Genomic DNA, 25,651 nt, shown 5'->3' with positions numbered 1-25,651 from the left:
TGGGGCAGTTCCCCAGCTCTTCTCTGCTCCAGGCCACTTTTTAGAGACCCTTTGAGGGGCTGCTTGACCCTTCTGGCCGCTGTTCCTTTTGCGTGGCTGTCCACGGTGCAGCCTGTGGACCCTGTCTGGCCTCTCCATGGACCCCCGGGGACCTCTGGTCCTGCAGCAGCCCCACCAGCAAGGGCCTGCCCCGCCACAGCCAGAGCTGCTCCAGGGAGCTCAGGGCGAGCCCCGGCCCGTGTGCCCCTGGCAGTGACACCCGCAGGGCGTGCCCCCCCCCGTATCACCTGGCGGCGACGCGCAGGTTTGCCCGCGGGTCCGCAGCGCCCGGTACCGCCCGGCGCTGCGCATCCCCCCGGGGGATGGGGCACGCGTGGGCCGCCGCTTTCGTCTATATAAGGGCGTCCCGCCGCCCCGGCCCCGGCCCCGCCGCATTCTTCTGCCTTGTATGGGCCGGGCCGGGCCGGGACCCTGGGCCCGCCCGCCCCGCGGAGCCGCGTCCCGCAGAGCCGCGCCGGCCCCGCAGCTCCCGCGCATCCTGCAGCTCCGGCAGCTCCCGCGGCTCCCCGCTCCGGGACAGGTGAGGTGGCGCCGCCGGGACCGCCCCGGGACGGGAACGAGCGGCCCCGGCACGGGAACGAGCGGCCGCGGCGGGGAGAGAGGGGCGGGATGGAGTGGGAGGGATGGAGCCGAGGGGAGCAGGGGGAGCAGCCCCGGCCGTCCCGGGAGAGCAGGGGGAGCTAGCCCGGCTGCCTCGGGGAGAGAGGGAGGCAGCCCCGCCGTTCCTCCACCTCTGTAGTGCTGGAGCTGGTGCCGAGGTCAGCCCTGGGGACGGGTCGAGGTGGCAGGAGGATCCCCGGTGTGCCCTGCCGGACATCCTGTACCCGGGCAGCCTCTTGCCAGGCTCAGCAGAAATGTCCCGGCAAGGGCAGGTGGGGATGGATCCTGAGCCAAGCTGAGGGTAACTGTTTGCAGTGCCTTGGAGCTGGGACATCCTGGCTTCCCTAGGATGGCAGAGCTGCAGGAGCAGATCCTGCTGCCACTGGCTTCACCCACCTCCTGATCTCTGAGACGGTTCCAGTCTGGAACATCTGCCTTTCCTCCAAGTCCTATTGCTGATGACCAGAGCCAAGATCTGGATGCATGCGTGACACTCCAGATATCTCCCCGGTGACCTGGGAGCAACTTCAGGCAATAAACTTCTTTAAGGCAGAAAAGCTTTATTTAGGTCATTTCCTTCAGCCTTAAGCACAGAGGGATGTTGTGTTTTGTTTAGTCTTTCCCATGAAAACTTGAAGTCCCCTTGGCTTCCCTCCCAGCATGCCCTTTTGGTACAAAATGTTTCAACTGTGATAAAAGCCAGGCAAGCTCTAAAACATGGATGTGTAGGAGAAGGCGCAGCCAGAGCTGAATTTTTTGGAGTGGAACATTCCCAAGTGTTAACAACCAGCACTGCTGACCAAAGATGGTTGGGTTCCTTCAATCGCTGGAATTTTTTTCCTCTCTCCCTGGCAGTCTCTGTGCGGTTGTAGGAGGAGTTTGCGGTCACCTCACCCCTCCGAGGCGCTGCGGCCACATTCCCTTGCCGAGGTGAGCCCCTTAATTCCCCTGGGAAAATAGCAAAGTTTGGCCAGGACGCGTTATGCTGACTGCCCGAGGCCATGGAGACCTTGTGCCTGTGTCCATCTCCCGGCCTCCCCGGGCATCGGAAGGGGCTGGGTGCTTTGCACACCGAGGGTGTCTGTGCCCGGGCTTCTCCTGGGAGGCCGCAGAACTTTGGAAGGGTTTGCGTGTGTCACATGGTGAGCTCCTTGTCTCCTAAATTTGGTGGGAAGCAACTAGTCCAGAAACCATCTGCTGAACTTGCAGGTGAGCCCCACAGCTGTGTGTGGATCTGGCCAGGTCCCCAGTGTCCAGTGGAAGCTGGGGGAGGGCTGGGATGAGCTCTGCCTCCCCGGGGATCGCTGCACACTTTGCTCTGACTCTGATGCTGCCCTGGCCCTTCCTCCCTGGCATCAGAGCCGGTGGCTGTGGCTGGACTGGAGACACAGGGCTCAGGGTCTGCTTTCCTCTCACCTCCAGGCTCCCTTTCCCACATCTCTAATAAGGGCCATAAAAGGAGCAGAATGGCAGCTGCCTGCATTCCTGCAGTGTCGAGTGGGCTGATGTCGAGTGGGCTGAGGATTTCTCCTGCTCCCGGTGCCTCTGGCTGGCAGTGGGGCTCCCCTGGCACCAGAAACCCTCCTTGGTGAAGATGAGCAGTGCCACATCCCACGGGCATCCTGAGCAGGGCTGTGCTGGAGGAAAGGGATGGTTTAACAACGGAAGAAGTAGGGGAGATGAGCTGCTCCCTGCTCCCTCCCCCAGTGTGACACCCGGTGAGCAATCCAGGGGCTGCGAGAGGCGCCTGCAGCTGGCAAAGGTTTAGGGTGGAACGATGTTCCCCCCTCCTGTGCCAGGGGCATGCACAAGGCACCACCTCACCCCGCTGGCCCTCGTGCCACCCTGGAGCAGGGGTGGGACCTGCTGCCTGTGCGGGGCTGCCAGGTGGCCGCACGTGGTGGGGGGCCACTGCTTGCCCACCAGTGAATGTGGCTGCTTCGTGGCTTGCTGGTACTCGCTACTCTCTTTGGGAAGCGGCACTGGGCAGAGGTTTGAGCGCAGTCCCCCCTGAGGAGCCAATGTTTGCCCTGCAGGACCGTCCCTCGGGACAGCCCAGGCTGCTGGGATCGCCCTTTACCTCCCTGACCCAAAGCATCCAGCGGAGGCACATCGTGCCTCTCGCTGCCAGGATCCTGTGGAGGAGTTGCTGGGGCAGATGTCCCTGCCCGGCTGTGCCAGGGACGACAGGGCAGTCCCACTGCAGCCTCCTCAGCACTTCCAGAGGCGACTCCTGCTGGAGCAGCTTCTGAGGAGCCAGCCCTGGGAGACTCTTAGCAGCATATCCTGGGAGATCATAGCTTCTGATCCATGTGAACACCTCAGGGACTGGGGACAGGCTGCTGCCACCTCTGCCGGAGGGGCTGCCCTGTCCCCTGCCTGCCACTCCTCCTTCGCGCCACCCAGCCTGTCACAGCGCCCTCAGCCCAGCGGTGAGCTCCCGCCGGGACTGTGAGCTGGAGCAGCACAGGAGGAGCTGCAGGGCAGGGTGGAAGCAGGCAGGAGGGGGAAGGATGGGGCTGGGACAGGCTGCCTGCCCTGGCAGCACTTTGGCTTGTCCCACCCTCCCCAGCACAGTCAGGAAGCAGCACCAGGATGGAGTTGCTTGCTTGGTTTTTACCAAGGAGGAAACACATGACAGTTTATATTACTGATAACTGTGAGTCCTTTCCTCTTTCAAACGGAACTATTTACTAATTTATGAACTCTTTAGGTCAAACCCATGGTCCCTTGGGTCTGGCTCAGGTGGGGAGGCGCAAGCCTGACAGGAGATCATTTTACCTCCACTGCAGGAGGCTGGGAAATTGTTTTGGCAGGACAGTGCAGAGGGACAAGGGAACAAGGGCAGCTGGTGACAGGGGAAGTTGGGGACCAGATCAGTGTGTGGCTGTCATGGTGTGACCCAGCACTGATCTCCTTGGCTCTGCTGCCCAGGATCCACAGTTCCTGGGCTGGAGCAGTGCTGGGATGGGGCTTTCAGTGCCAGGAGCAGGACCTGTGTCCGTGTGTTTCCCTCTTGCTGAGTGGAAGCTGGAGCTTTGGTGGCTGCTCCATTTGTTTGAGCCGAGTCCAGCCCAGCTTGCAGGGCATCATGGCCAGGCACTCCCTGCAATGCTCCTGGAACTGGGTTTTTGGGAGTCCTAGAAAGCATGGTTACCAGGAGAGTGTGGCCATCAAGCCCTTGTGCAGAGCAGGGACTGCTCCAGCTGAATCAAATACCTGCACAGAATCCATGCACAGGAACCTTTCCCCACACTGACCCAAAAATCTCTTCCCAAGTCCCAGCCAGCCCAAGGCAGCTGTCAAACAGCAGAGATAGAATGACTAACCTGGACCTTTGGACTGAGCATCTTTCCAGGGCACATTTTGGATCAAACTGCAGATCCATGTGCTCTCAAAATTGTACTTAATCCTGCTGAAGAGCACTGTCTGTGGAGATGGTGCCAAGTTTGCTGCTGCTGGTCACAGTCAGGGCAGGGTAAATATTTGGATAATATTAATTCATGTGGTGAGAGCAAAACTCCTGTTTATTTCTATAGTCTTCTGCTAATAATTCTGCTAATAATTTAATGTGTTTTGAAAGCTGAGCCCAGTACCATGGACCAACAGCAGAGCTTTTATTTCTGTCTCTGACTCAGCCTGGTGGTGTTGTGGTGTTGAACTGAGCTTCCCACGCTGCTGCCGTGGGATGTCACCGGCCCCTTCCACCTGGGGGTGTCACTGGTGCCATCTGGGGGTGTCACTGGTGCTCGGTGCTGCCTGGCAGGGCACGCAGAGAGGGGCTGGCCTGCTGCAAAGAGCTCTGTGGGGCTGGAGGAAGCAGTAGGCAGACATGGACTGGGGATGAGGTCTTCTGCTCACACAGTGTGGGCACAGCTGGGCTCTGCAGCCCTGCTGCTCTCCTTGGCTGGCTAGGGACAAACATCTCTTTCCTGGTGGGCAGTGGGAAAGGAGGGAGAGTGCAGGGGATGTGAGGTGGTTTGGTGGCTGCTGTCAGGTGGTGAGGTCAGCACAAGGGAGAGGGCTGAGGGAGGTGTGGATTCCATCCTGGAATAGGGGGCATATGGGAGATGAGGGAGGACTCCTGGGGACATGGGGCATGTTCCCTGCAGATGAAGGACCCTGCCTGGGCTCCGTGGGTGCTCCCATAGTGGGATGGGAGCCTTGTCAGGATGTGGGAGGAGTGCCCAGCTGCCTCTGAGCTTGGCTGGTCACCATGGTGTGTTGGGCTGCGATTTGACAGTCCGATGCCCTTGGAATGTCCTTCCAGCACAGCCCAGCTGCGGAAACCTGGAGACCACAGTAGTCCTGCCCCAGCCCCTACCTCTGCTACCCCTTGAGAGAGTGATAGCAGGAGGGGAAGGAGAGACCTGGAGAGTGGGTCTGGTGTGGGGAGGGCAGGGGAAGGCTCTCTGAAGGCTGTTTGCTCTGCACTGGTCCATGCCAGCACCAGGGGATGTTCCCCAGGTCTCCATGGTCCCCCCTGGCGTGAGCCAGGACCCAAATCTGGGAAGCAGATCCCAGAGCAGCCCACTCAGGGTGTGCAGCCCAGCAGGGACAGTCCTGCTGCAGCTCACTGGGGTGTGTCTCCATGAGAGAAAATGTGGCTCCTGAATTACTCCCTCCAGGGCACTGATGAGGAGCCCAGGTCCTGCTGCCCGCCAGGCATGGGGCACACAGAGCACAGGACTGATTCTCTGCTCTTCCACCCTGGAATCCCTTCATGATCCATTAATTTGCTATTGTCCCAGCAGCTGCTGCCTGAGCCAGACACTGGCCAGGAGGAGAGCCAGGGCTGTGTGTGAAGGAGGAATGCCTGGCACAAACACAGGGCTCATGTCTCCAAAGGTGGATCTGTCCCACTGCTGCCCCCTCTTCTCCTGGCATTCATTACCTGTAACAGCAGCACCATCCTCAGTGCCCTGCAGCCCTGGGGCTCTTGGCTTCTCTCCTGGCTCTGCAGCCCTCCGAGGCCAATGGTCTGCTCTCCCCTCTGCCTCTTCCCGTGGGCTCCCTGGGCAGGGGTGGGGGTCACCGGGATAGCAGCAAGAAGTCTTTGACCCGCCAGGGGTGGGTGGGTGGATGGATGGATGATGGATGGATGGATGGATGGATGGATGGATGGATGGATGGATGGGGGATGGATGGATGGATGGATGGATGGATGGATGGATGGATGGACGGACGGACATGGGAAGCAGTGGTGTGTGAGGAATGTGCCGAGAGCAGATAACCCCTTCGTGCTGGTTGCTGGGGCTGCTTCTGTGCTGTGACAAAGAGGGTGCGAGGGTGACCCTCCAACCTGGCAGCTGGGCTGGGCCTGGAGAGCCTGTTGGAGCAAGGGGAGGCGGAGAGGCATGGCCACGGTGACTAAAGTGCCGAAACTTCCATCCCCATGGCCCTGGGACTGGCACCCAGCTGGGTGCTGGGCCAGGCGTCTGTCCCTGTGCCCGGATATGCAGAGAGGACAGGCAGCGAGCGGGTTTGGGGGCTGCCTGCAGTCCTAGGGGATGGTCCTGGGGAACTGCAGTGAGCACTGCCTGCTCTGTGACTGCCCATGGAACTCGTCAGAACTCAAATCCTGCCCATCCCCATGTCTGACCCTGTGTCTGTCTCATCTCCCTGTGTCGCCCAAGTGTGTGACAGCTGAGGAAGCTGAGGCACAGGACTGGAGGTGCCGGGGCGGTGTGTCCCTGTGTATCCCTGCTCTGGCCCCCTGGCTCAGCCTGTCCTCAGCCCTCCTGATGCTCCTGCCCCCAGGTACTCCCCCAGTCACCACGATGTCCAGCAAACGTGCCAAAGCCAAGACCACCAAAAAGCGCCCCCAGCGTGCCACCTCCAATGTCTTCGCCATGTTCGACCAGTCGCAGATCCAGGAGTTCAAGGAGGCTTTCAACATGATCGACCAGAACCGAGATGGCTTCATTGACAAGGAAGATCTGCACGACATGCTGGCTTCCCTCGGTGAGGACACCCTGCCCCCGTGCCCCCGCAGGTCCCTCTGCCCCCAGCACCACCTTGCGAGCAGGGAGAGCTGCAGGGTGACCTCACCCAGCCCACACCCAGCACTGGACACTGGCTGTGCTGGGATGCCTCAGAGCCTGGGATGGGATTGCTCTGCTCCACCAGCTGACAAAAGGGGTGTTTGTGAGGCATCCGAGGGCAGCAGCTCTTTGTGCTGCTCACAGGTGCACTCACTGGAAGGGAAGAGACCCTTGGAGCTGGAGAAGCTCTGCCCTGGGAGCACCAGCTGCAGCCATGGAGTGTTTGAGTAGTCTCACCCCAGAATGTCACTGGGACTGTCCCATGTGGAACAAAGCCCTCCTGTTGCTCTCAGCTGGAGTGACAAAGGCAGGTCCCCGTGCTGGTGTGATACCTGGGCTGGTTGAGACTTGCAGGTCTGTTCCCACTCCCTGCCCTGAGCCATTTTCCTTTGCTGCAGACCATGGCTCCCTCCTCCCACCCCCAGTGGTATCTCAACTGCGCTTTGGGAGATCTGTCAATGATTGACCTGGCAGCCAAACCTGTTCTGGAGGTCCTGCCTGACCACTGGAGGGATCTCCCTCCTCCCAGGGATCTGGAGCTCTGGGAGCAGAGAGGGGCCAGCGCTGGGGGCACAGACCTCAGCAGAGCAGCTGAACCATTGCTAGTGCACCCATGGTGGGAGCAGTGCTGGGGACATCAGCAACACGAGGCTTGTGTGAGAACATTGCTGCCCCTCTCCTCAGAACTGTCAGGGAGATGGGAAAAGCCATGAGTTTCGTTCCAGTAACCCCCAAATCAATTACTGCACTTCCCCCAAGGCAGAGCATGGAGAGCATCGGGAGAGGTGCTGAGGGGGAAGCACTGGGCACTGCAGAAACTCCCTTCCCATATTCGTGGGGTGGGTGAACAAGAACCAGCAGATCAATTTGCAATGGATAAAAGCCATTCCAGCTGTTTGCACGGGCTGACCCCAGGGATGGGAGCTGGGGGAGCAGGGCCCTGCATCCACGCCCTGCCTGTGTCCCGCAGGGAAGAACCCCACTGACGAGTACCTGGAAGGGATGATGAGTGAGGCGCCGGGGCCCATCAACTTCACCATGTTCCTCACCATGTTCGGGGAGAAGCTGAATGGCACCGACCCTGAGGACGTGATCCGCAACGCCTTCGCCTGCTTTGACGAGGAGGCCTCGGGTACAGCACTGCCCCTCTGCCACAGCCAGCACAGGGCTGGGCCACACCCTCGGGAACAGTCCCCAGGCAGCTCCAGAGTGGAGTGTCTTTGGGAGAGGTGGGGAAGGTGCTGTGCTCAGCCCTCCTGGTGCCTCCTGCTAACGCTGTGCCCTCCTCCTTGCAGGCTTCATCCATGAGGACCATCTGCGTGAGCTGCTGACCACCATGGGGGACAGGTTCACTGATGAGGAGGTGGATGAGATGTACCGGGAGGCGCCCATCGACAAAAAGGGCAACTTCAACTACGTGGAGTTCACCCGCATCCTGAAGCACGGGGCCAAGGACAAGGACGATTAGAGCCTGCGGCCACTCACCCCTTCTGCCCCATCCCCTGCACACTGCCTGCCCCTTGGCCCCCCTTGCTGCCCCATAGCAGACTCCTCCCATGGGAAACACCTCCCAGGACCATCACCCTGCATCGGGACACGCTTGGAGGGGACACACTCCCATCACTGTGCTGCTGTGTGCCCATCCAGCCTTCCCCTTCCATCACCTCTCCCACCCACTGGGCGCCCCAGCCTTTCTGTGACCTCCCCCCAGCAGCTACTGACCCCCTCAAAGTCACCATGCCACTGGTCCCAGGGCTGGGGTGAGCATCCCCTGCTGACCTGCAGGGATTTGGGCTGGGTCCAGCCTGAGCAAGCCCCATTCAGGCCCATAGCACAGAGAAAAGCCTCTCTCCCTCTCCTCCCTCACTCCCCCTTCAGGAAAGAACCCCCACTTTGTTCCTCCTCCCTGGCTGTTTTATGGCTTTAGAGCCTGAGATCTGAGGGATTCAGGAAGCCGAAGGTGTATAAAGCCTGATGGGTGTGACAGACATGTGCTGTGTGTGGCTGCCTCGTGACCCTGTGCCCCCTGTGCTGTGCCCGGGGCTTTGGGAAGGTTTGGGCACTGCAGCTCCTCACCTCGCTGCCCTTGTCAGCCAGGGGCCTTTGCAATGGGGCAGCCTGGTTTTGAAACCAAATTGCTCTCAAATGACATAAAATCAGCTTGAGCATAATTTTCTGCCTTAGCTGGTGGGCTGAAGGTCGTTCTGCTCGGCCCCTGTGTCAGGATGGGCTGAGACACTTGGCAAGGTGCCAGCCATGCTCCCCACGTCAGCTGCTCCAGGGTCCCAGGGGCTTGGCTGTCCTTCTGTGTCACCCTGGACAGGTCAGGGGGGCAAGAGACAGAGATGATAAGAAATGGGGAGGAGGTTTGTCCCCTTGGTTTGGTTATTTGTCACCACCATGACAAGGGTGTGGGAGTATGGGGCGCTCCCACCTTGACACCTTGTGAAGCTGTGGTCATAAATGCTGCTTGAAGCCTGCCCTGGAGGGAGGCATGAGTTTCCAGCAATTCTTTATTTGAAATGGGGGGACAAACCTACAAAACCTGGTGAGAGCATAGTGCACGGCAGAGATGCTACCAGTGCTGGGAAAGCTTGGGTAGGGTCTGAGGGAGCTCCATGAGCATTTGCTGGGCTCAGAGGCATCAGACTTGTCAGGCCCCAGGTGATGCTCTCTCACCTGGGAGGTGATCCATGAATGAATAGTTTCTCCTTGGTCTCAGTGCTCCTATTTTACAGGCACTACTAACACCAGGAAAAAGGAACTAAATTGTCAGATGTAAAAGGGTGACCTGGGATCTCCAGGGAGTTCCCCAGGGTCAGGGCTTGTGCTCTGCAGCAGCAGCCCCAAACCAGCCTCAAGGGTACCAAGCTTCTTCCCTAATTCACTGCTGTGCCAGGGAAAACCTACAGTTCTCCCACAGCCAGAGAGAATTCCCTGGCCTGAAGGCTTCTGGAGGCCTGGATGCTTTATAAAACCTCCTTCACTGTGACACCCAGCAGAGTGAGCATCCCACAGACATCACTTTAGGGCAGAGGAGCTGATGCTGGAGCTGGGGACAGATCAGCTCCCGGGGCAGCTGCATCTAGGAGTGCTGCTCAGCCCCTCTGACACCAAGGGATTGTCCTGTGTGAGTAGCCCAGATTCTCACAGTGCCAGGAGTGGGATGGGCTCACTGCTGCTCCGAGCTGGGAACTGCCACTGGCTCCAGCCTGGGCCTGTCAGAGGTGCTGCCTCAAGCAGCTGCTAAAACTGCTTGGTCTGAGCTGCCTCTTCACTGGCATGGCTGTGGTGGCACCGTGAGACTTTCAACCCCAAGGCAGCAAAGCAGAACAAATTTGTTATTGGACACGGGTATTTATGGGAAGAGTAAATAAACTCACTCCACTGGCACAGGTTTCCCAGAGCAGCTGTGGCTGCCCCACCCCTGGAAGTGTTCAAGGCCAGGTTAGCCAGGACTTGGAGCACCCTGGGATAGGAGAAGGTGTCCCTGCCCATGGCAGGAGGAGGAATGAGATGGGCTTTAAGGTCCCCTCCAACCCAAACCATTCTGGGATTCGATGAATCTATGAAACCCCAAAATTATCTGGGCTCACGTGAACCTCATGGAGTTCAACCAGGCCAAGTGCAAAGTCCTGCACCTGGGTCAGGGCAGCCCCAGCACCAGCACAGGCTGGGGCTGGGTGCGTGGGGAGCAGCCCTGGGAGAAGGACTTGGGGGTGCTGGTGGTGACAAATTGGATGTGACCTGGCCATGGGCATTGGTAGCCCAGAAAGTCAACTGTACTTGGGCAGCATCAGAAACAGCAGAGGCAGCAGGTGGTCCTGACCTGACTCCTTTCAAAGGTATTAAATAGCAGCAAAATAAAGACATTCATTTCAGAAATGTTCACTTGGGGCAGGGGGACGCCAGGTTAGGTGAACCTTCAGGTCAGTCTAGAAGAGCTGCTCCGAGACCAGAAGTGTCTCCTGAGCTTGGAGGGCCCCTCCTGTGTGTCACTTGGTGCCCGAGGCCCCTGGGGCTGTCCCTGGCTCTGTCCCCTCTGCAGCCTCCCCCCGGGTATTTATCCCCAGGGATGAGATGCCCTGAGCCTGCTCTGCTCCAGGCTGGGCAGTGCCAGCTCTCTCAGCCTCTCCTCACAGCAGAGATGCTCCAGTCCCTCCATCACCTTCATGGCCCTGTGCTGGACTCTGTCCAATCTGTCCCTGTCTCCTGTACTGGGCAGCTCAGCTCTGGGCTGGGTCTGTGGCAGCTCCCAGTGCAGCCCAGGACCCCCTGACCCCAGAGTGTTTGCTTTTCTCAGTTCTGTGAGCTCCATCCTGGTGTCCCCACACTCCTCTTGCCATGTCGAGATGTGGGTTAGAGGAACATCAGAGAGCAAAAGGGTACAGCAGTGCCTGCTGAGAGGATCTGTCCTGCCCTACGGCCTCCAGGAAGGAATCAGAGCAGAGCTTCCCTGTGGGAAGGGGCAGGAGGAGATGGAGGGACTGCAGTGCCCAAAAGAGGAGCTCCAGCTGGAGCCCAGCTCCCAGGACCAGTCTTCCTGGGGGAATCCCAGCCTGCAGCAGGTCCAGTGGCCCTGAGCAGGGAGCAGGACTTGCTGCTGGAGCTGTGGCCCCAAGGGCAGGGTGGCAGCAAACAGCCAGTACAGCCAGCCACAAATCCAATTTGCCTTGCTAAAAATTCAGATTGAATATCAGAGGGTGGGCAAAGGATGGAGAGTCCAGTCTGGGAAGTGTCCAGAAGATTCCAGCATCCCCGTGGGGTTCCAAGCATTCCCCTGGGAGTTCCAGCACTTCCCCTGGGAGTTTCAGCTTCCCCTGGATTTCCAGCATCACCCTGGGGTTCCCAGAATACCTCTGGGTTTCCAGCATTCCCCCTCAGGCTCTTGTTGGCTGATTGTTGTTCAAATTGCTGAAGTTTAACAGTATTATCATGTCAATGGGCCCGGGCAGGGCTCAGCACCGACAAGCTCTAGTGGGAAGGGCAGGGAGATGCATCACAGCCCTTCCCTGGCCCCTCATCCCCGAGGCTCCTTAATCCCCATCAGCCAGGAGCTCTCTGGGATGCCAGGCTGGGCTTGCCCAGGGATTCAGGCTCCTTCCACGCTCATCAGGCACCCGATGGGATTTTTCCAAAGTTGCTCTCACACTACCAGTCCAGGGAGCAAAGACAGGTAGAGGGATCCGGGGGGTGGCTCGTGGCCCACCCCTGGGCGGGTGGTTGAGCTCAGGGACCATTTCCCGCTTGTCTCAATTCGGTAGAAGACCAAACCAGCATTTTCCAAAAGGTGGGAGCAAAAGCAGGCTGCTCAGGAGGACAGTCCTTGCTTGGGCACTGTGGCTGACACAGCCCGGACAGTCCGGGGGGGTCTGGGGGGGGGGGTCTGGGGTGTCACACACGCGGCTGCAGAGGCAGCAGAGCGGGCAGGATGAGCCCACCACTCCCGGTGATGGTCCTGGTTCACAGCGGGCAGGAGCCAGCCTGAGTGGAGGCCGGGGATGCTCCCTGCCCGGAGTGACCCTGCAGAGGGTGGGAGGTGCTGCCAGGGCTCCCCACACCCACCTGTGCTTCACCAGCCCTGCTGCCTTGGCATTAATGCAGCGATAGCAGGTTGGGGCACAGTTCCACTCAGGTCATGGAAGATTTAGAGGCAACAAAATAAATGATTTAAGGAGTTCTTTTTCTTTTGCCATTTAATCCTTTATTGCACCACACATCCTGCTTTTCCCAGACCAAAAATCGACCATAAAAGAAGGGCGTTTTTTCAATACATGAAGGGATTCCCATCTTTTACCCTGCAAGCAGCAAAGAGGGAAGGGAGGGGAGCTGCAGCTTGGAGGTGGTGGAGCCTGGGAGGGAGGAGCTGCCCCTGAGGCAGGGTGACATCAAGCCAGGGTGAGGTTTGGGGTGCTGTGCCCCAGCAGCACACAGGTCCCAAGGGATGCCCACGCGTGTGCTTGGCCTGGCAGGGATGAATGTGGATGTGCCCAAGACGGGGGATGGAAATCTGAAAAGGACATCCCCAAGAGATGCCCCCCAAGACAGGGGTGTCTCGGTTGGGCAGGGCTCTGGGCTGGCTGCAGGTCAGGGTTCCCATGGTGGCACTCTGTCCATCACAGGTGCTGGGATGTGGCACCACTGCTCAGAGCAGCTCCTCTCTCTTCTTCCCATTGATGAAGGCACTGCTCGAGGGGACCCCTGATGGACACATCCCCTTTGGCTCCACTGAGCACCTGGCAGAGAGTGACAGTGCAACCCAGCCCCACACCACACAAGGACACAGAGCTGTGCTGGGGAAATCTCACGCTTGCCACATCCTAGACCAGTAGCACATAAACAAAGCAATTTTCATCTCCAAAACTCCAAAGGTGACCTTGGGCTCTGCTGTGGTCATGGAGAGGCACAGGGAGAGCAGAAGGGCACCCAGAGACCTTGGCCAGCCTGATGGCCATGGCACAGTAAGGGCTCCACCTGGTTCCTTCTCGGTCACCACCTTTGCTCGGAATCACCTTCCTCTGTCATGGGAGCAGTGATGTGCTGAGCTTCTGATTTCCCATCTGGTAAGGATGAAACAAAGCACTCATGGAACTTCAAGGTGCTCTGAGGTCCCTAGGGTTGTCAACCACACCTGCCCCTGCAGCTCCTGTCCCAAGGCCTATCCCTGTCCCCTGCCCACAGACACCGGTAACCCCTGGGGCCCAGTTATAGGATTCAGCCATGGGGAAGGAACCTGTGCAGTGCCTTGTGAGCCACCCCTGCGTGGATGTCCCTGGGTGAGAGTTCCAAAGTGGGTGTCCCTGGATGAGTGTCCCCAGGGCTGGCTGTCTCCACGTGGGTGCCCATGGCTGGGCCCCTGTGCGGGTGCAGCTCCGCGGGGGGGGGGGGGGGGGGGTGGTTCTGCGGGGCCAGGCGAGTGCGGGGGCTCCGGGGCTCCCTCTGTCCCTGCCCCCTCCCGCCAGGGGTCGTGTCCGGCAGCGAAGCCGAGCCCGGGGGTGCGCCGGCGCCAGGTACCGGCCGGGACTCCGCGGGGCGGGGGGGGCCTTGGCAGGGCGGGGGGGCCCCGGTGCCCGGTGACAGCCGGGGGCGGGCGGGCCGGGGCCGGGGGCGGGGGGCCCGGCGAGTTCCTGCCTCCTCGGGAACAAAGGGAACTCTGTCTCGGCATCTGTCACCGCCGCCCACCCAAAACTTTCCGCCGCGCCCGGCTGCCCGTCCGCCGCCGCGGGACGGCCCCGCACCGGCCCCGGCACCGAGACCCCGGCGCGGTCCATGCGAGCGCCCAGGCGGCGGCGGCGGCGGCCCGGGGGTGAGCGCAAAGATGGATCCCGGGGGGCGCGGGGGGAGCGGGGCGGCCCCGCGCCTTTGTGCGGGACGGAGCGGGACGGGCCGCGCCAGCGCTTCCCGAAGTTTGCGGGAGCTGCGGCCCGGGGTCCCCCCGCCCCCGCTGCAGCTCGGAGTTCCGGCGGAGTTTGCCCGGCCCGGGACAACTCGGGGCAGGCGGCAGAGTGCGGGGGCCGCTCTCCGGTTCCTCTCTCCCCCCGCCGCCCGGGGGGGCCGCGGCCGCCTCTGCCCCGCTTTGTGTCGGCGGCCCCGGCCCCTCGCTGCCTGTTGCGGCCGGAGGGGCGGCGGGGCCCGGCCCGCAGCGCCCCGCTCCGCCGAGCCCCCGGCCCGCAGCGCCGAGCCGAGCCCCGGCCCGTGACAGCCGCCCCCGCCTCCATCCCCGCCGCACAATGACCCCACGTGGTTCCTCTCCCACTCTCCAGCTCCGGCCTCTTTCTCCTGCTGAGATTGTTTTTGTTTTTAACTTCCCCTCCTCCACCCCACCCCATGCTTGATTTTTTTTTCCCCCGTTGCTGTGCCCTCCGAACCCCGAGTGCCCCCGAGCCTCGTGCGTGCGCTGAGATCCTCCGCACGCCCGGGGCTCTGTTTGGTGCCCCTGTTGTCCCGCCGGTGCCGGTCGTTTGACCTCCCCCCGGGGATCTTTGCCTCGGGATTCCCGCCCCAGGCGGGCCCAGAGGGGGTGAGACCCCCGTTGGAGGCGGGGGGAGGTCGGTGGGAGGCCCCTTCCCCGACCGGACACCGCCTGAAGCTTCCTTTGGTTCCCACTCTCCAGGCTTCAGCCAGGGGGGTCCCGCGGGCAGCTCCACCATGTCGGACAGTGACCCGGGGGACGAGGACGGCGCCACATCCCCTGACCCCTCGCAGTGCAAGAGGAAGAGAAGGGGCAACCTCCCCAAGGAGTCGGTGAAGATCCTGCGGGACTGGCTGTACGAGCACCGCTTCAACGCCTACCCCTCGGAGCAGGAGAAGCTCAGCCTCTCGGGGCAGACCAACCTCTCCGTGCTGCAGGTAGGAGCCAGCCCCCGCCCGCTGGGGACACCGCTGCCATGCGGTGTGGAACAGGAGAACCCCACCCAGGATCCCAAAGGTCTGGGCAGGCCGGGATCATTCACCACTGAAGGGCGGTGAGGAGGCGAGGGAAGGGATGCTGGGGAAGGAAAGGCACTTGTGTGAAGGGAGGGTCTTTTCTGGGGAGACGTCTGAGCCCCGGGGACCAGCTCTGCTGGAGCTGGAAGGTGAAGGGACTGGAGTGGGGACAGGCTGAATACTCTGTTGTCAATAAAAGCTGCACAGGTGGGAGGGTTTTGCAGGATGCTGCTTTATCCTGTTCCCCTGGACACTACCAGCAGGATGACCCTGCACACAGAGCTGGGCAGAGGACAACCCTGGGGCTGGGCAGGGCCAGGAGTTGGACTTGATGATCTTTGTGAATCCCTTCCAGCTCAGGATATTCTGTGATTTTAACCAGAAGGGAGGATGGGCTGCACTTGGAATCCCCTGGGCTGTTAAGTGCTGGCTGGCTCACCTGGTCCCAGTTACACCAGCTGCATTAAGGGGAGCCCTGTCCAGGAGGCTCCCTGTCCTGATCCCAGCTGTGGGTTGATGTTCTCCATGTGGCACCGTGGTGGGTGCTCAGGCAGGAGCCTTGGGCAGCAGTGGGGGTGAGCAATGCTTGTCCTTCCTACTCTGGTGTGGTCCCTGCCTGTGTTTAGGGTGTCTGGGAGGGCCTGCCCAGCTGCTGACCCTGTGCTCCATGCTCAGGCCTGGTGCCCTGGGCCCTGTCCCCCTCTCCCAGCCTGACAGGATGTGAGCTGCACTCTGGCCTCTGGGTCTGGGGCGCAGTGGGGTGCAGGGCAGCAGACAAGGGCCAGTGGGTTTGCTCCTGTCCTGGAGCTTCCTCTGTACCTCTGGCTCCTCTCCCCATGGCTCAGCACAGTCCTGGCCAACTGTCCCAGCCCAGACACCAAGTGTGGGCAGGGGCTGTCTGCTTCCCCTCTTCCTGGCCAGCAAGGCAAACCCACTCTTTAATTTTAATGTGCTTCTGTGAGTGCTGGCTGTGCCACAGAACCGTGTCCAGCAGCTGCTCCAGGGCAGCTTGGGGCCCCTGGGTGGGCTTGAGGCTGAGAGTTGGGGGAGCAGTGACAGGCCTGGGGCTGTGGGAACTGGGCTGGTCCTGGTCCAGGCTGGCATGACAGTGCCTGGCACACGGGAGTTGCCCTAGGGCTCGGGTGGGACTGGCAGGTGCCTGGCTGTCAGTGCCCTGAGCCCCGTGGGACCGGGGAGGGGGTTGGCACATGGGTGGGCTCGTGTTGAGGTGTGGCCTTGCTGTGTGCCAGCTGTTGTTTGCCCCAGGTGGCCCCACAGCCAGTGTGTGCCCCCTGTACCCACTGCACATGGGGTCCCAGCCTGATGGCATTGCCCAGTGCCAGCTGAGGGCTGGGACCAAGGTTTCTGCCAGCCTGAGGGGATGCAGCAGGAATCCCTGGGGATGCTCCCTCTGCCTGCTGGGGAGGAGGAGTGGGACACCCCATGGTATGGCTGTGGGGTTCAGTCTGTGATGCTGATCTGACCCCTCTAAAAAGCCTTTGGAATGCAGGGCTCTGCCACAGCCTCTAGCCACCCCCCCCCCCCCCAAGTCGTTCCCTTGTGCATCCCCTGCCTGCTCCAGTGGCCTGGGGAGCTGGAGCTGTGCACTGCAGCCATGGATCAGGGAGAGCAGGATGCCCTGAGCCTCCCTTGCAGGAATTCTAGCCCTAGGAAAGTGGCACCTGCTCCCACTGAGGCTCCCTGGACAGCTTTCCAAGCCTGCGCCCTGCTGTGGGATGGATGGGCTTTTCCTCCCTGTGGAGGAGATGCTGCTCTCACAGTGCTGGGGACAGACACTGCCCAAAGGGATAGAATGGGGTGTACTGGTGGGAGGGAAAGGGATGGACTAAACCCCAATAAACTGCTTCAGAGCCAGAGCATGTCCAGCTCTGTGACAGTGCCTGCTGTGAGAGTGGCTGTGTGTCCCCATCTCCATGCCTCGTTCTCCAATGGGAACTGAATGCTGGAAGGAGCATGGTGATGGGGACAGGCAGGATTTTGGGAGGTTTTCAGCACTGAGGAGTTGGGCTTTTTGCTGGGAGTCCATCTCTGGTTGGGAATCACAGTGGTGGATGGCCAGGATCATGTCAGGGGGACCACATGATCATGATGCCCAGGGGCATCACAGGATCATGTCATGCTAAGGCTGGCAAGGGAGGGGTTTGGAACAGAAAAGGGAGTAAAACTGGTGTGTTCAAGGGTTTTAATGTTAAATATTGTTGTAAAGAAAAAAATGACAACTGAGATCCTGCTGTGACTGAAGTTGTGGCAAGTTTTCTCTCCTTGGGGAAAATATTTTCCATAGCTGTTGATTTAGGAAAGATCAGACTTTTTTTTTTCATCCTTGATTTATTATCTTCTAATTGTTTTCTAGGAAGAAGGCAGTTATTTAAATGCAGCATTTTATATAAAGATGCTGAAACAATCCATGGCCAAGGCTCAATAATGGCAAAGGGCTGCCAGATGTGCAGCCTCTGTGCTGTGCAGTTGTTTCGGAGAGCCTTTAGCGTGAGTTGTGACCCTGCTCGTGAGCAGAGGCACAGGAAGGTGTCTCTGCTGCCCCATTCCCAGCCCTGTTAGGGGCTGAGGGGCTGCAGCTCCATTGCCTGATGGTTTCTAAGGTTTTCCATCTGTGCTGCTCTCCTGTCATCTGTCTGCTCTGGCAGCTCCTATTTGGGTTGGCAGCAGTGTGGAAACAGGGCTGAGCTCCAGGATGGGTCACCTGGAGAAGGAAAATCTGTCCCCAGGCTGGGGACCTGCAGTGTGGGCTCCAAGCTGGCTCTGTGCAATGCCTGGGCTCTGGCTGGGGAATGGCAGGAGCTGTGCTGTACCTGCCTGCAGCTAGGGTCTCGGGGCTGCAGTGGGGGCACAGCACTGAGCCCCTCTTGCCCTGAAGGCAGCTCTGCTGAGAGCCCCGGCAGCTCCCGGGGCTCCAGGCAGGGCTGCTGAGGCTCGGCCCGAGGGCAGCGCGAGCCATGCCCATTCCTGTGCTGCGACAAGCTATGGGGCATGGTCCCGCAGGGGGGCTGGCAGGGCCAGGGGCAGCTGGGCCAGGGCGCAGGGAGGAAGGGGCTGCCCAGGCAGGCGGTGCCAGGCAGGAAGCAGCCGGCGTTGGGGTTTCCGTGGCTGCCAGCGCTAGTTGTGCCTCTCTGGAGCCACATGGGAAGGAGGTGCAGGGCTGAAGGGGGACCTGTGGTAGTCCGGGTGTGTGGGAGCTGCTGTTGGGTCTGGGGGAGCTGCAGCCCCTGGCTGACCCCGCCGTGCACCTCTCTCTTTGCAGATCTGTAACTGGTTCATCAACGCCCGGCGGCGGCTGCTCCCTGACATGCTGCGCAAGGATGGCAAGGACCCCAACCAGTTCACCATCTCCCGCCGCGGGGGCAAAGCTGGCGATGCGGCCGTGCCGCGGGGCGCTGCCGCCGGCCCCGGGGTGCTCGTAGTGCCACCCGCAGGCGCCTCTAAGGTGCTGTCGATGTCGGTGTGCCCACAGGTACTGTGCCACCCGACGCAAGCGCTGGCTGTGGTGAGCGCCCACAGCCCCGAGTGGGAGAAACCCCCCGGGCCCGAGGCCGTGCCCAGGGCGGGCCCCGGCGGCAGCACCCTGACCCTGCTGGCGCGGGCCGAGGCGGGCAGCCCCACACCCGGACTCTTCAACACACCACCCCCGACACCCCCCGAGCTCTTCGGGGACGACTTCAGCAGCTTCCAGCTGCTGGTGGAGGTGGCCCTGCAGAAGGCGGCCGAGCTGGAGCGGCAGCGGCAGGGGGGGCAGCTGCCCCTGGCTCCTCATGCCGAGCCCCCTGGAGCCTCCAAATAACCCCGGGCCGGGTCTCGCAGGGTGCCCTTCCCCGGGGGGCCCGACCCTCCCGGCCTCTGCCTCACCCCCACAGCCCGTCCCAGGAGTGGCTCCTGCCCCCGGTGGCTCTGGTGTCTCTTGGCAGCCAAGGTGGCAGAGGAAGGCCGGTCCCACCCCGCCATCCTCCCGTGGGAGATGCCCTGGCTGCCGCGGACGGTGCCCCGGTCTGTGCCCAGACCTCAGCGCTGGCAGTGCCCTGTCCCTGCCACACGGCCAGAGCAGGCACTGGAGCTCTCCTGGAAAACCTGCTGATCATCTCCTCTCCTGCAAACAAGGGTCCAGCCAACACCCTTTCTTCAGGGGGACAGAGAGAACTTGTTTTTTTAAATGCCAGTGTAAAGACTGTGGATGAAGAGCTTTGTCTCCCAAATCTCTGATCCTTTCCCCTTGCCAACCTCCCCCCCATCTCCCCTTTTGTTTTTGGGGTGCCTTTCTGTTTCCTGGTACTGGCCCGGAGGCCTGCCTTGTCCACGGAAGGGCAAAAGACAGATGAACTGGAAACATGGAGTCTGTGGCATTTTATCATGGAAAAAATAGGACCCTCCTTCTTCCTTTTTAGGTTGTTGTGGATGCTGCCAGTAGAAATCTCTATGGTGCTGTTTAGCATGTTTTTTGTTGAAACATTTTCCCTTTAATTGTGATTTATTACATGATTATTACTTTTTTTTTAAAAAAAATTTAATCTGTAAGCATTTCCACACCTTCCCCGTGTGCTCCCCTTGAGTTTGTGCTGAATGTGTGCACGCTGTGCCCGGAGTAGTGAGCGCATGGCCAAGCCCGGGCAGAGCTGAGACTGTGAATTTTGTACCCGACTTCATTTCCTTTTTTTATTTTATTTTTTTTCCATAAAACCTTTGCAAAGAGGCGTGGTGGGGGCACGGCCATGTGCGTCCTGCAAGTGCAGCGCGGGGTTCCTGGCAAGCTGCGCTAGGCGGGCGGAGGATGGAGATGTCGCTCTCTGTCCCCTCCCCTCGCAGCGTGGCTGTGCGGTGCTGGGGACCTCTAGTGACAAATGGGCGTGTGTTGGGATGGCCGGGCCTGGCGGGGTTCGGGGCTCCGGGGCGGTTTTGGGCTCTGGGGCGGTTTTTAGGCTCTGGGGCAGCTCCTGGCTGGGTGTCGCTGGCTGTCCCTGGGCGCCGTGCCGGGCAGGCGCCCCTGTGGGATGTGGGTTAGTGACTGCCCTGGCCCGAGGAGCGCTAATCGCCTCGGTAATTAGCCAGATTAGGTGATGACTGGAGGGGGTAAAGCCTCAGGACTGGGAGTTCTGCGGGGTGGGGGGAGAGCACCGGAGGGGACGGGGCTGGAAGGGAAGAGCATTGATTTCGGGGACTGGTGTGTTCCCACCCCCCATTTCTTCAGAGGGAAGGCGCCGGGGAGAGGCTGCTGTGGGAAGGTTTCTCAATAGCGTCACCTGGACAGGTGCCCTGTGCAGTGCCGGGGAGCACTGGGGTGGGTACGTGCCCATCGTGTGCCTTTCACCCCCACCTCCATTTCTATGTCCAGCCTTCGTTTGCCCTTTGTCTCCTTTTCAGGGAAAGCCCTCAGTTTTGGGACTCTCACCTTGTCACCCCCCTGCAGCTCTGTCCCTTGCCCGGCGGGAGGGAGAGGCTGCTTGGCCTCCTGCTGTCTTGCCCCAGTAAAACCCAAGTGGTTTCCTTCCCCCGAGCTGTGCCTGTGCCAGGGGCTGGTGCTGCTGCCCTGGGATGGACCAGAGAGTTGGGAGGGCAGGAGTTATTGGAATTAAATTTATGGAGAAATAACAAACTACTGTAAATATCTTTTTGTTTGTTTTTCTATTGTCAAATATTTTTTTTTTTTTAGTTTTGGTTGTTATTTTTAAATATGAGCTGTGTGTCAGAGTGAGCTGTGTCATTTGTAGGTGCCTCACTTGGTTTTCCACCCCCAGGAGAAACCCCTGGGCCACCCTGGAACAGCACCTGGGTGTCCCCCACTCTCCATGAGCTACTGGGGCTTTGTGCTCGGGGTGAGAGATGTGGGATGGTGCACATTCCCATGGGGAGTGGGGGCTGGAGCCAGGCCAGGGTCTGCCAGCCCAACTTGGAGGTCTGCACTGTGACAGGGGGTCAGCTGGCGACAGCACAGCTCTGCTGCCCCTCCTGTGGCCCCAGGCAGCACCTCACAGCTCCTGAGCTGCACACAGGGGTCCGTGCTTCCAGCAGGGCCTGGGGACCCCAGGCAGCTCCAGCAGAGACCAGCAGCTCCTGGGGGCTCAGGACACGGTGCCAAGGGACAGCATGGGGCACGGGGGAGAGGCACCGCTCTGACCTCCCCCCACACCCACCTCCATTGCCTCCCGGGGCATCAGCTGGGGCTGCTGGTGCTGGGAGGGGTCCTCTAGAGGGACCCCAGCCCTGCGGCACCCCAGGCCCAGGGCTCTGACCTGGGCACACAGAACAGCCTCATTAACGTGACACTCTCGTATTTCCCGGAGTAGTTTGGGTTGGAAAGACTGTAAAGACCATTTAGGCACAGCCCCTGCCATGGGAAGGGACACCTTCCACTACCCCAGGGTGCTCCAAGCCATGTCCAGCCTGGCCTTGGACACTTCCAGGGGTGGGGCAGGCACAGCTTCTTTGGGCACTCTGTGCCAGGGTCTCACCACCCTCACAGCCAGGAATTTCTTCCCAATATCCCATGTATCCTTGATCTCTGATAATGTGAAGCCGTTCCCATCCCTTGTCCCACGTCCCCCTCCAGCTCTCCTGGAGCCCCTTTAGGCACTGGAAGGGGCTCTGAGGTCTCTCCGGAGTGTTCCCTTCTCCAGGTTGAGCACTCCGAGCTCTCCCAGCCTTTCCTACCTTCTCCAACTACTCCGTCACCGCCAACCCTGTCCACGAATGGGTGAGGCTGCGGGACCCTCCCAGGCAGCTGTTCCCCCTGGCTGGGGCGGGCCGTGCCCTGAGCAGCGCGGGCGGCGGGGAGCGGTGTGCGCGCCGGGGGTCCCCGGCCCCGCGGCTGTACCGGAGGCAGCGCGACCCCCACGGCATGGACGGAGCCGGGAGCCGTCCTGGGATGGCCCCAGGCGCTGCCCCGCTCCGGCCGGGGCCCGGGCCGAGCCAGGCAAAGCGAGCCCGGCCGGCGCCGCGGGGCATTCCCGGGGAATGGGCCTTGCGCGGCCGGGGCTGGGAAAGCCGCAGGAAGAGCCGGGAGCGGCTGCTGGCGCCGGAGGGCGCGGGGCTGCAGCGCCCGGCCGAGACGGGGACACGGACCGGGACCTGGAACCCGGACAGGGACACGGGGCGTGGGCACAGAACAGGGCACACCCCAGACACGGACACCGACCGGGACCTGGAGCCCGGGCAGGGACATGGGATATGGACATGGGACAGGGGACACCGACACGGGACACCGGCCAGCACGGCACACTCGGACCCTGCCTGCCCGAGGAGGACATGGAGCAAGAAGGGGCCAGCCCACCATCCAGCAAGCCCCGCCCTCTCCCAGCAACCTCATGGGCATTCGCCGCAGCAGCACGTATTGTGCTGTGATTGGTTGACAGGGCCCGGAAGTACTGTGACACACGGGCTCACTCTTTGTATCCACTGGGGGCGGCCATTTTGTTTCACCCGCCATCTTATGGCAGGGCGCAGCCATTTTGCTAAACGTCATGCCGCGGTGTGATTGGCAGGCAGCCATCTCGTGACACCACCATTCCCACGTGATCTCAGGCAGCCCCGTGATTGGCTGCTTGCATTCTTCGGGCTCAGAATAAACAGGTGGCTAGAAAGCGTGAGCATGAAATTATTTACAAAAGGGGTGTTAAATATCTGTAACAAATATTTCTAAAATATTTATATTTATAAAACATTTCTAAAATATTTCTATTTATAAAATGCGTGTCTAAATAGGTAAACACATTTTTGTACATGTGTTACATGTATTTACATGTATACGCATATAGAAGTATGTAACTCTACCTCTGCATTTGTATGTGTATCTTAATATATGTAGGGGAATTTAAAATATTGTATTAATTATAAAAAACTGTATTAAAACAACATTAAAATTAATTTTTACGACTTCACAAATTCACGTACATATATATATATGTGCACATATATATATATATACAAATCCATATTATATAAGAACATATATATTATGAGCAAGCCCAGCCCATTGCAGCAAGGATAGTTTGACCACTCTGTGAGCAGCAGCTGGGAGGAGTAAATGATAAAGTAAATAAATTAACACTTGGTGCTCCCCCTTTCCTTGGTGTTCCCCCTTTCTCTGCCAGCGATCCCTAAAGCTGCATCCGCCCTGAAATCCGACAGGGCAACCCAACAAAGTCTCCACCCCCACGGAATCTTTAGGTTTGGGAAGGGCCTCCCAGATGAGTCCCAGCTACTGCCAAACCCCAACATGCCCATGCACCCCCAGGTGCCACCTGCACAGACCTTTCCTGTCCGGATCTGTGATATTTAAATGCTCCCGATATTGTAGAACATCTCTGTCTTTCAGCCCCGCTGCCAAAGAAGGCATCGTAATTCGTCTGTGCTGGTTTTCAAGGTTGTTTATTTCTTCTTATCTAAAATATTTTTTCTCTGACCTGCAGCAGGTCTGTCTTGCAGGACAGCGTGCGGGGCTCTGCCCCTCAGTGGGATGTTACAAACATTATATACTAGAAACTACGTGTACTATATTTACAATAATGTGCCAATATCTATCACCCATGTTGAACAGTGTGTCCCCAGCCTAAACCAATAGAAAAATGCCAACACCACAGTGAAACATGGAGGGCATGAAGAAGAAGAAAAAGGACAAGGCATGCCCAATTTTCCTCCATCTTGCCTCCTTTGAACCCCTTATCTAGAATCCTAAAATTCTAGTTTTGCACCTCTGCCACACTAATTACTACTTATATCAAACACTCAGAGCTTGTAATTCATCCTGTAAGATTGAAAACTCTTCTCCATGGACAGAGATCAGGGACAGTGTCTCTCGGGGCTCTGCACAGGGGGGTTTCTGACCCCCTGCCAGGGTCCCAGACCTTCCAGGGCAGCCAGAGAGAGAGATGCCCTGGATTCCCACATCTCCCCCTCCTTTTTGAACCAAGAACACTTCTTTGACAACTCTGTCCATGGTCTGCTGCATGTGCTTAAGCAAGCACAGCTCAAGCATCAGAAGAATTACAATACCCTATAAATATATATAACTGTTTTAAAAATTTCCTTCTACAACTGTGAAAGGTAAAACAAATTGAACACAGCATCCATCTAAGATTTAGTTTTCCTTCAGGTGTGTTTTCTCTCATGATACCTCTTCAAAATTATCACTCTTGTGTCCGTGTATCTGCAATAGATGTTCAATTGCTGCTTTGTTCTCATTTCACAGTTATCTAACAAATCATTCAATGCAAAAGAAATGGCATGGGCATCTTTACCCCGCCCACAACTTCTTTTGATCCAAATGTGCCAAGGCTCTTTTTAATGCCACCTGCTGTGAAAACAGAACCATTCCAGTTTTCTGAGCCTTTTTTCCATGTGTTAACATTATCATTGTCACAATCTGGATCACTTCATTCATTAGATTTTTTTTCCTTCTTGCTCTTTTACCAAAGTCATGCTGCATGTTAACAAAAGATCTCCCAATGCTGCATGGACTGTCCCTGACATTCGTAGGGATAGCAAATCAAACTGTGTTCTTACAAATGAAAAAGATCTCCTGTGGCAATTATTTTGAAACCTGGTTGGATGGTTTGTTCGACATCTTAGTGTAGATACACCAAGATGATGCTTCTTTACAAATTCTGTGGTTTGGAGTGACTTCTATGATTTTATCTTTGTTTTGTGCCACTCTGAAAAGTCGAATTGTTATATAAAAATTTATTTTTGCCGCAACTTTCCAGTTCTCAAGGCTCATAAGGAGCTGCAGAAAGAAATCTCATCCAAACACCACCTCCGTTCTCCAAATTGAGAATGCACTTGCAAAATTGTTGGAGGGGTGTCTTTTGGAATCAGCCATTTGTTCACTGACAAATTCAAACATGTTGAAAAGGCCTTTTCTGGCTTTGAGTGTTTCAGACTGATGGTGTCAAGCCTGATGTGCTGCTCAGAGTTTCCCATACATTTCCTTTGGTTGAAACATGAACAAAACCACCCCATTGCCCAAGGCAATCAGTGAGAAGATGATGCACAAGTATAACACTTGATCAAACTGCAGGCATCATTCCCCATGGGAATCTGGAATGCAACATCAACATCTCCCTTTCCTGAAATGGAAAGATGACAACTCAAGTCCCAAAAGAAACCCAAGTCCCAGAGTCCTCTTTTTGCATGTAGAACAAAGAGATGTCCGCTGTCTTGACACGTGCTCATGTCTGTGTGCTGACTTCTCTGATTCTGGAGTCAGGACCTGCTCTCCTCTGAACTCGACAAGATCTCATGCATCCTGCTGACACCCACTTTCAATCCCTGTGAAAACACGAACACAATCCTTGCCCAAAGTTATTAATTTGAATGTTTTTTTCAGTTTGATCTGTCCAGTGTCTGGGACTCTCCTCACGTTTCACTCGACGATCAGTGAAGTGGGCTTTACAAAAGAATTATTTCAAAAGATTAAAATACACAAAATCTCCAGCCTCATTCCAGCCTTATTTCAGGCACTTCATCTTTTTTTTCCTTCTTTTTTGAAACAGGAAGTT

At 58.4% G+C, this 25,651-nt stretch overlaps 2 protein-coding genes across 4 annotated transcripts; both read left to right on the top strand.

The window, feature by feature from the left end:
- The first annotated feature begins 436 nt into the window (after positions 1-436).
- On the top strand, positions 437-11,634 carry MYL9 (myosin light chain 9). 2 transcript variants are annotated; one of them, XM_053958454.1, is made up of 5 exons: positions 491-580; positions 1,516-1,590; positions 6,421-6,624; positions 7,675-7,836; positions 8,000-11,634. In XM_053958454.1, the coding sequence occupies exons 3-5, from the start codon at positions 6,441-6,443 to the stop codon at positions 8,170-8,172; spliced, it is 519 nt and encodes a 172-aa protein (XP_053814429.1). In that variant the 5' UTR covers positions 491-580; positions 1,516-1,590; positions 6,421-6,440; the 3' UTR covers positions 8,173-11,634. The 2 variants fall into 2 exon arrangements, with proteins under 2 accessions (XP_053814430.1, XP_053814429.1); XM_053958455.1 differs by lacking the exon at positions 1,516-1,590 and having other exon boundaries at positions 437-580.
- Positions 11,635-13,960: 2,326 nt separating this feature from the next.
- On the top strand, positions 13,961-20,064 carry TGIF2 (TGFB induced factor homeobox 2). Of its 2 annotated transcripts, none has more exons than XM_053958556.1 (3): positions 13,961-14,010; positions 14,818-15,053; positions 18,412-20,064. In XM_053958556.1, the coding sequence occupies exons 1-3, from the start codon at positions 13,974-13,976 to the stop codon at positions 18,946-18,948; spliced, it is 810 nt and encodes a 269-aa protein (XP_053814531.1). In that variant the 5' UTR covers positions 13,961-13,973; the 3' UTR covers positions 18,949-20,064. The 2 variants fall into 2 exon arrangements, with proteins under 2 accessions (XP_053814531.1, XP_053814532.1); XM_053958557.1 differs by lacking the exon at positions 13,961-14,010 and adding an exon at positions 14,546-14,724.
- Positions 20,065-25,651: the final 5,587 nt, after the last annotated feature.

The sequence above is a fragment of the Vidua chalybeata genome, chromosome 17 (genome assembly GCF_026979565.1).
Source record: "Vidua chalybeata isolate OUT-0048 chromosome 17, bVidCha1 merged haplotype, whole genome shotgun sequence".
NCBI lineage: Eukaryota > Metazoa > Chordata > Aves > Passeriformes > Viduidae > Vidua > Vidua chalybeata.
Note: the sequence above shows the minus strand (reverse complement) of the source record. Positions and strands in the feature narration are given on the sequence as shown.

Bases quoted from the DNA above. Each gene is read 5' to 3' on its own strand.
- MYL9 (XM_053958455.1), top strand. From the start codon at position 6,441: ATGTCCAGCAAACGTGCCAAAGCCAAGACCACCAAAAAGCGCCCCCAG. The intron at 6,625-7,674 runs GTGAGGACACCC...TGTGTCCCGCAG, and splicing joins CGACATGCTGGCTTCCCTCG to GGAAGAACCCCACTGACGAG. The intron at 7,837-7,999 runs GTACAGCACTGC...TCCTCCTTGCAG, and splicing joins CTTTGACGAGGAGGCCTCGG to GCTTCATCCATGAGGACCAT.
- TGIF2 (XM_053958556.1), top strand. From the start codon at position 13,974: ATGCGAGCGCCCAGGCGGCGGCGGCGGCGGCCCGGGG. The intron at 14,011-14,817 runs GTGAGCGCAAAG...CCCACTCTCCAG, and splicing joins GCGGCGGCGGCGGCCCGGGG to GCTTCAGCCAGGGGGGTCCC. The intron at 15,054-18,411 runs GTAGGAGCCAGC...CTCTCTTTGCAG, and splicing joins CCAACCTCTCCGTGCTGCAG to ATCTGTAACTGGTTCATCAA.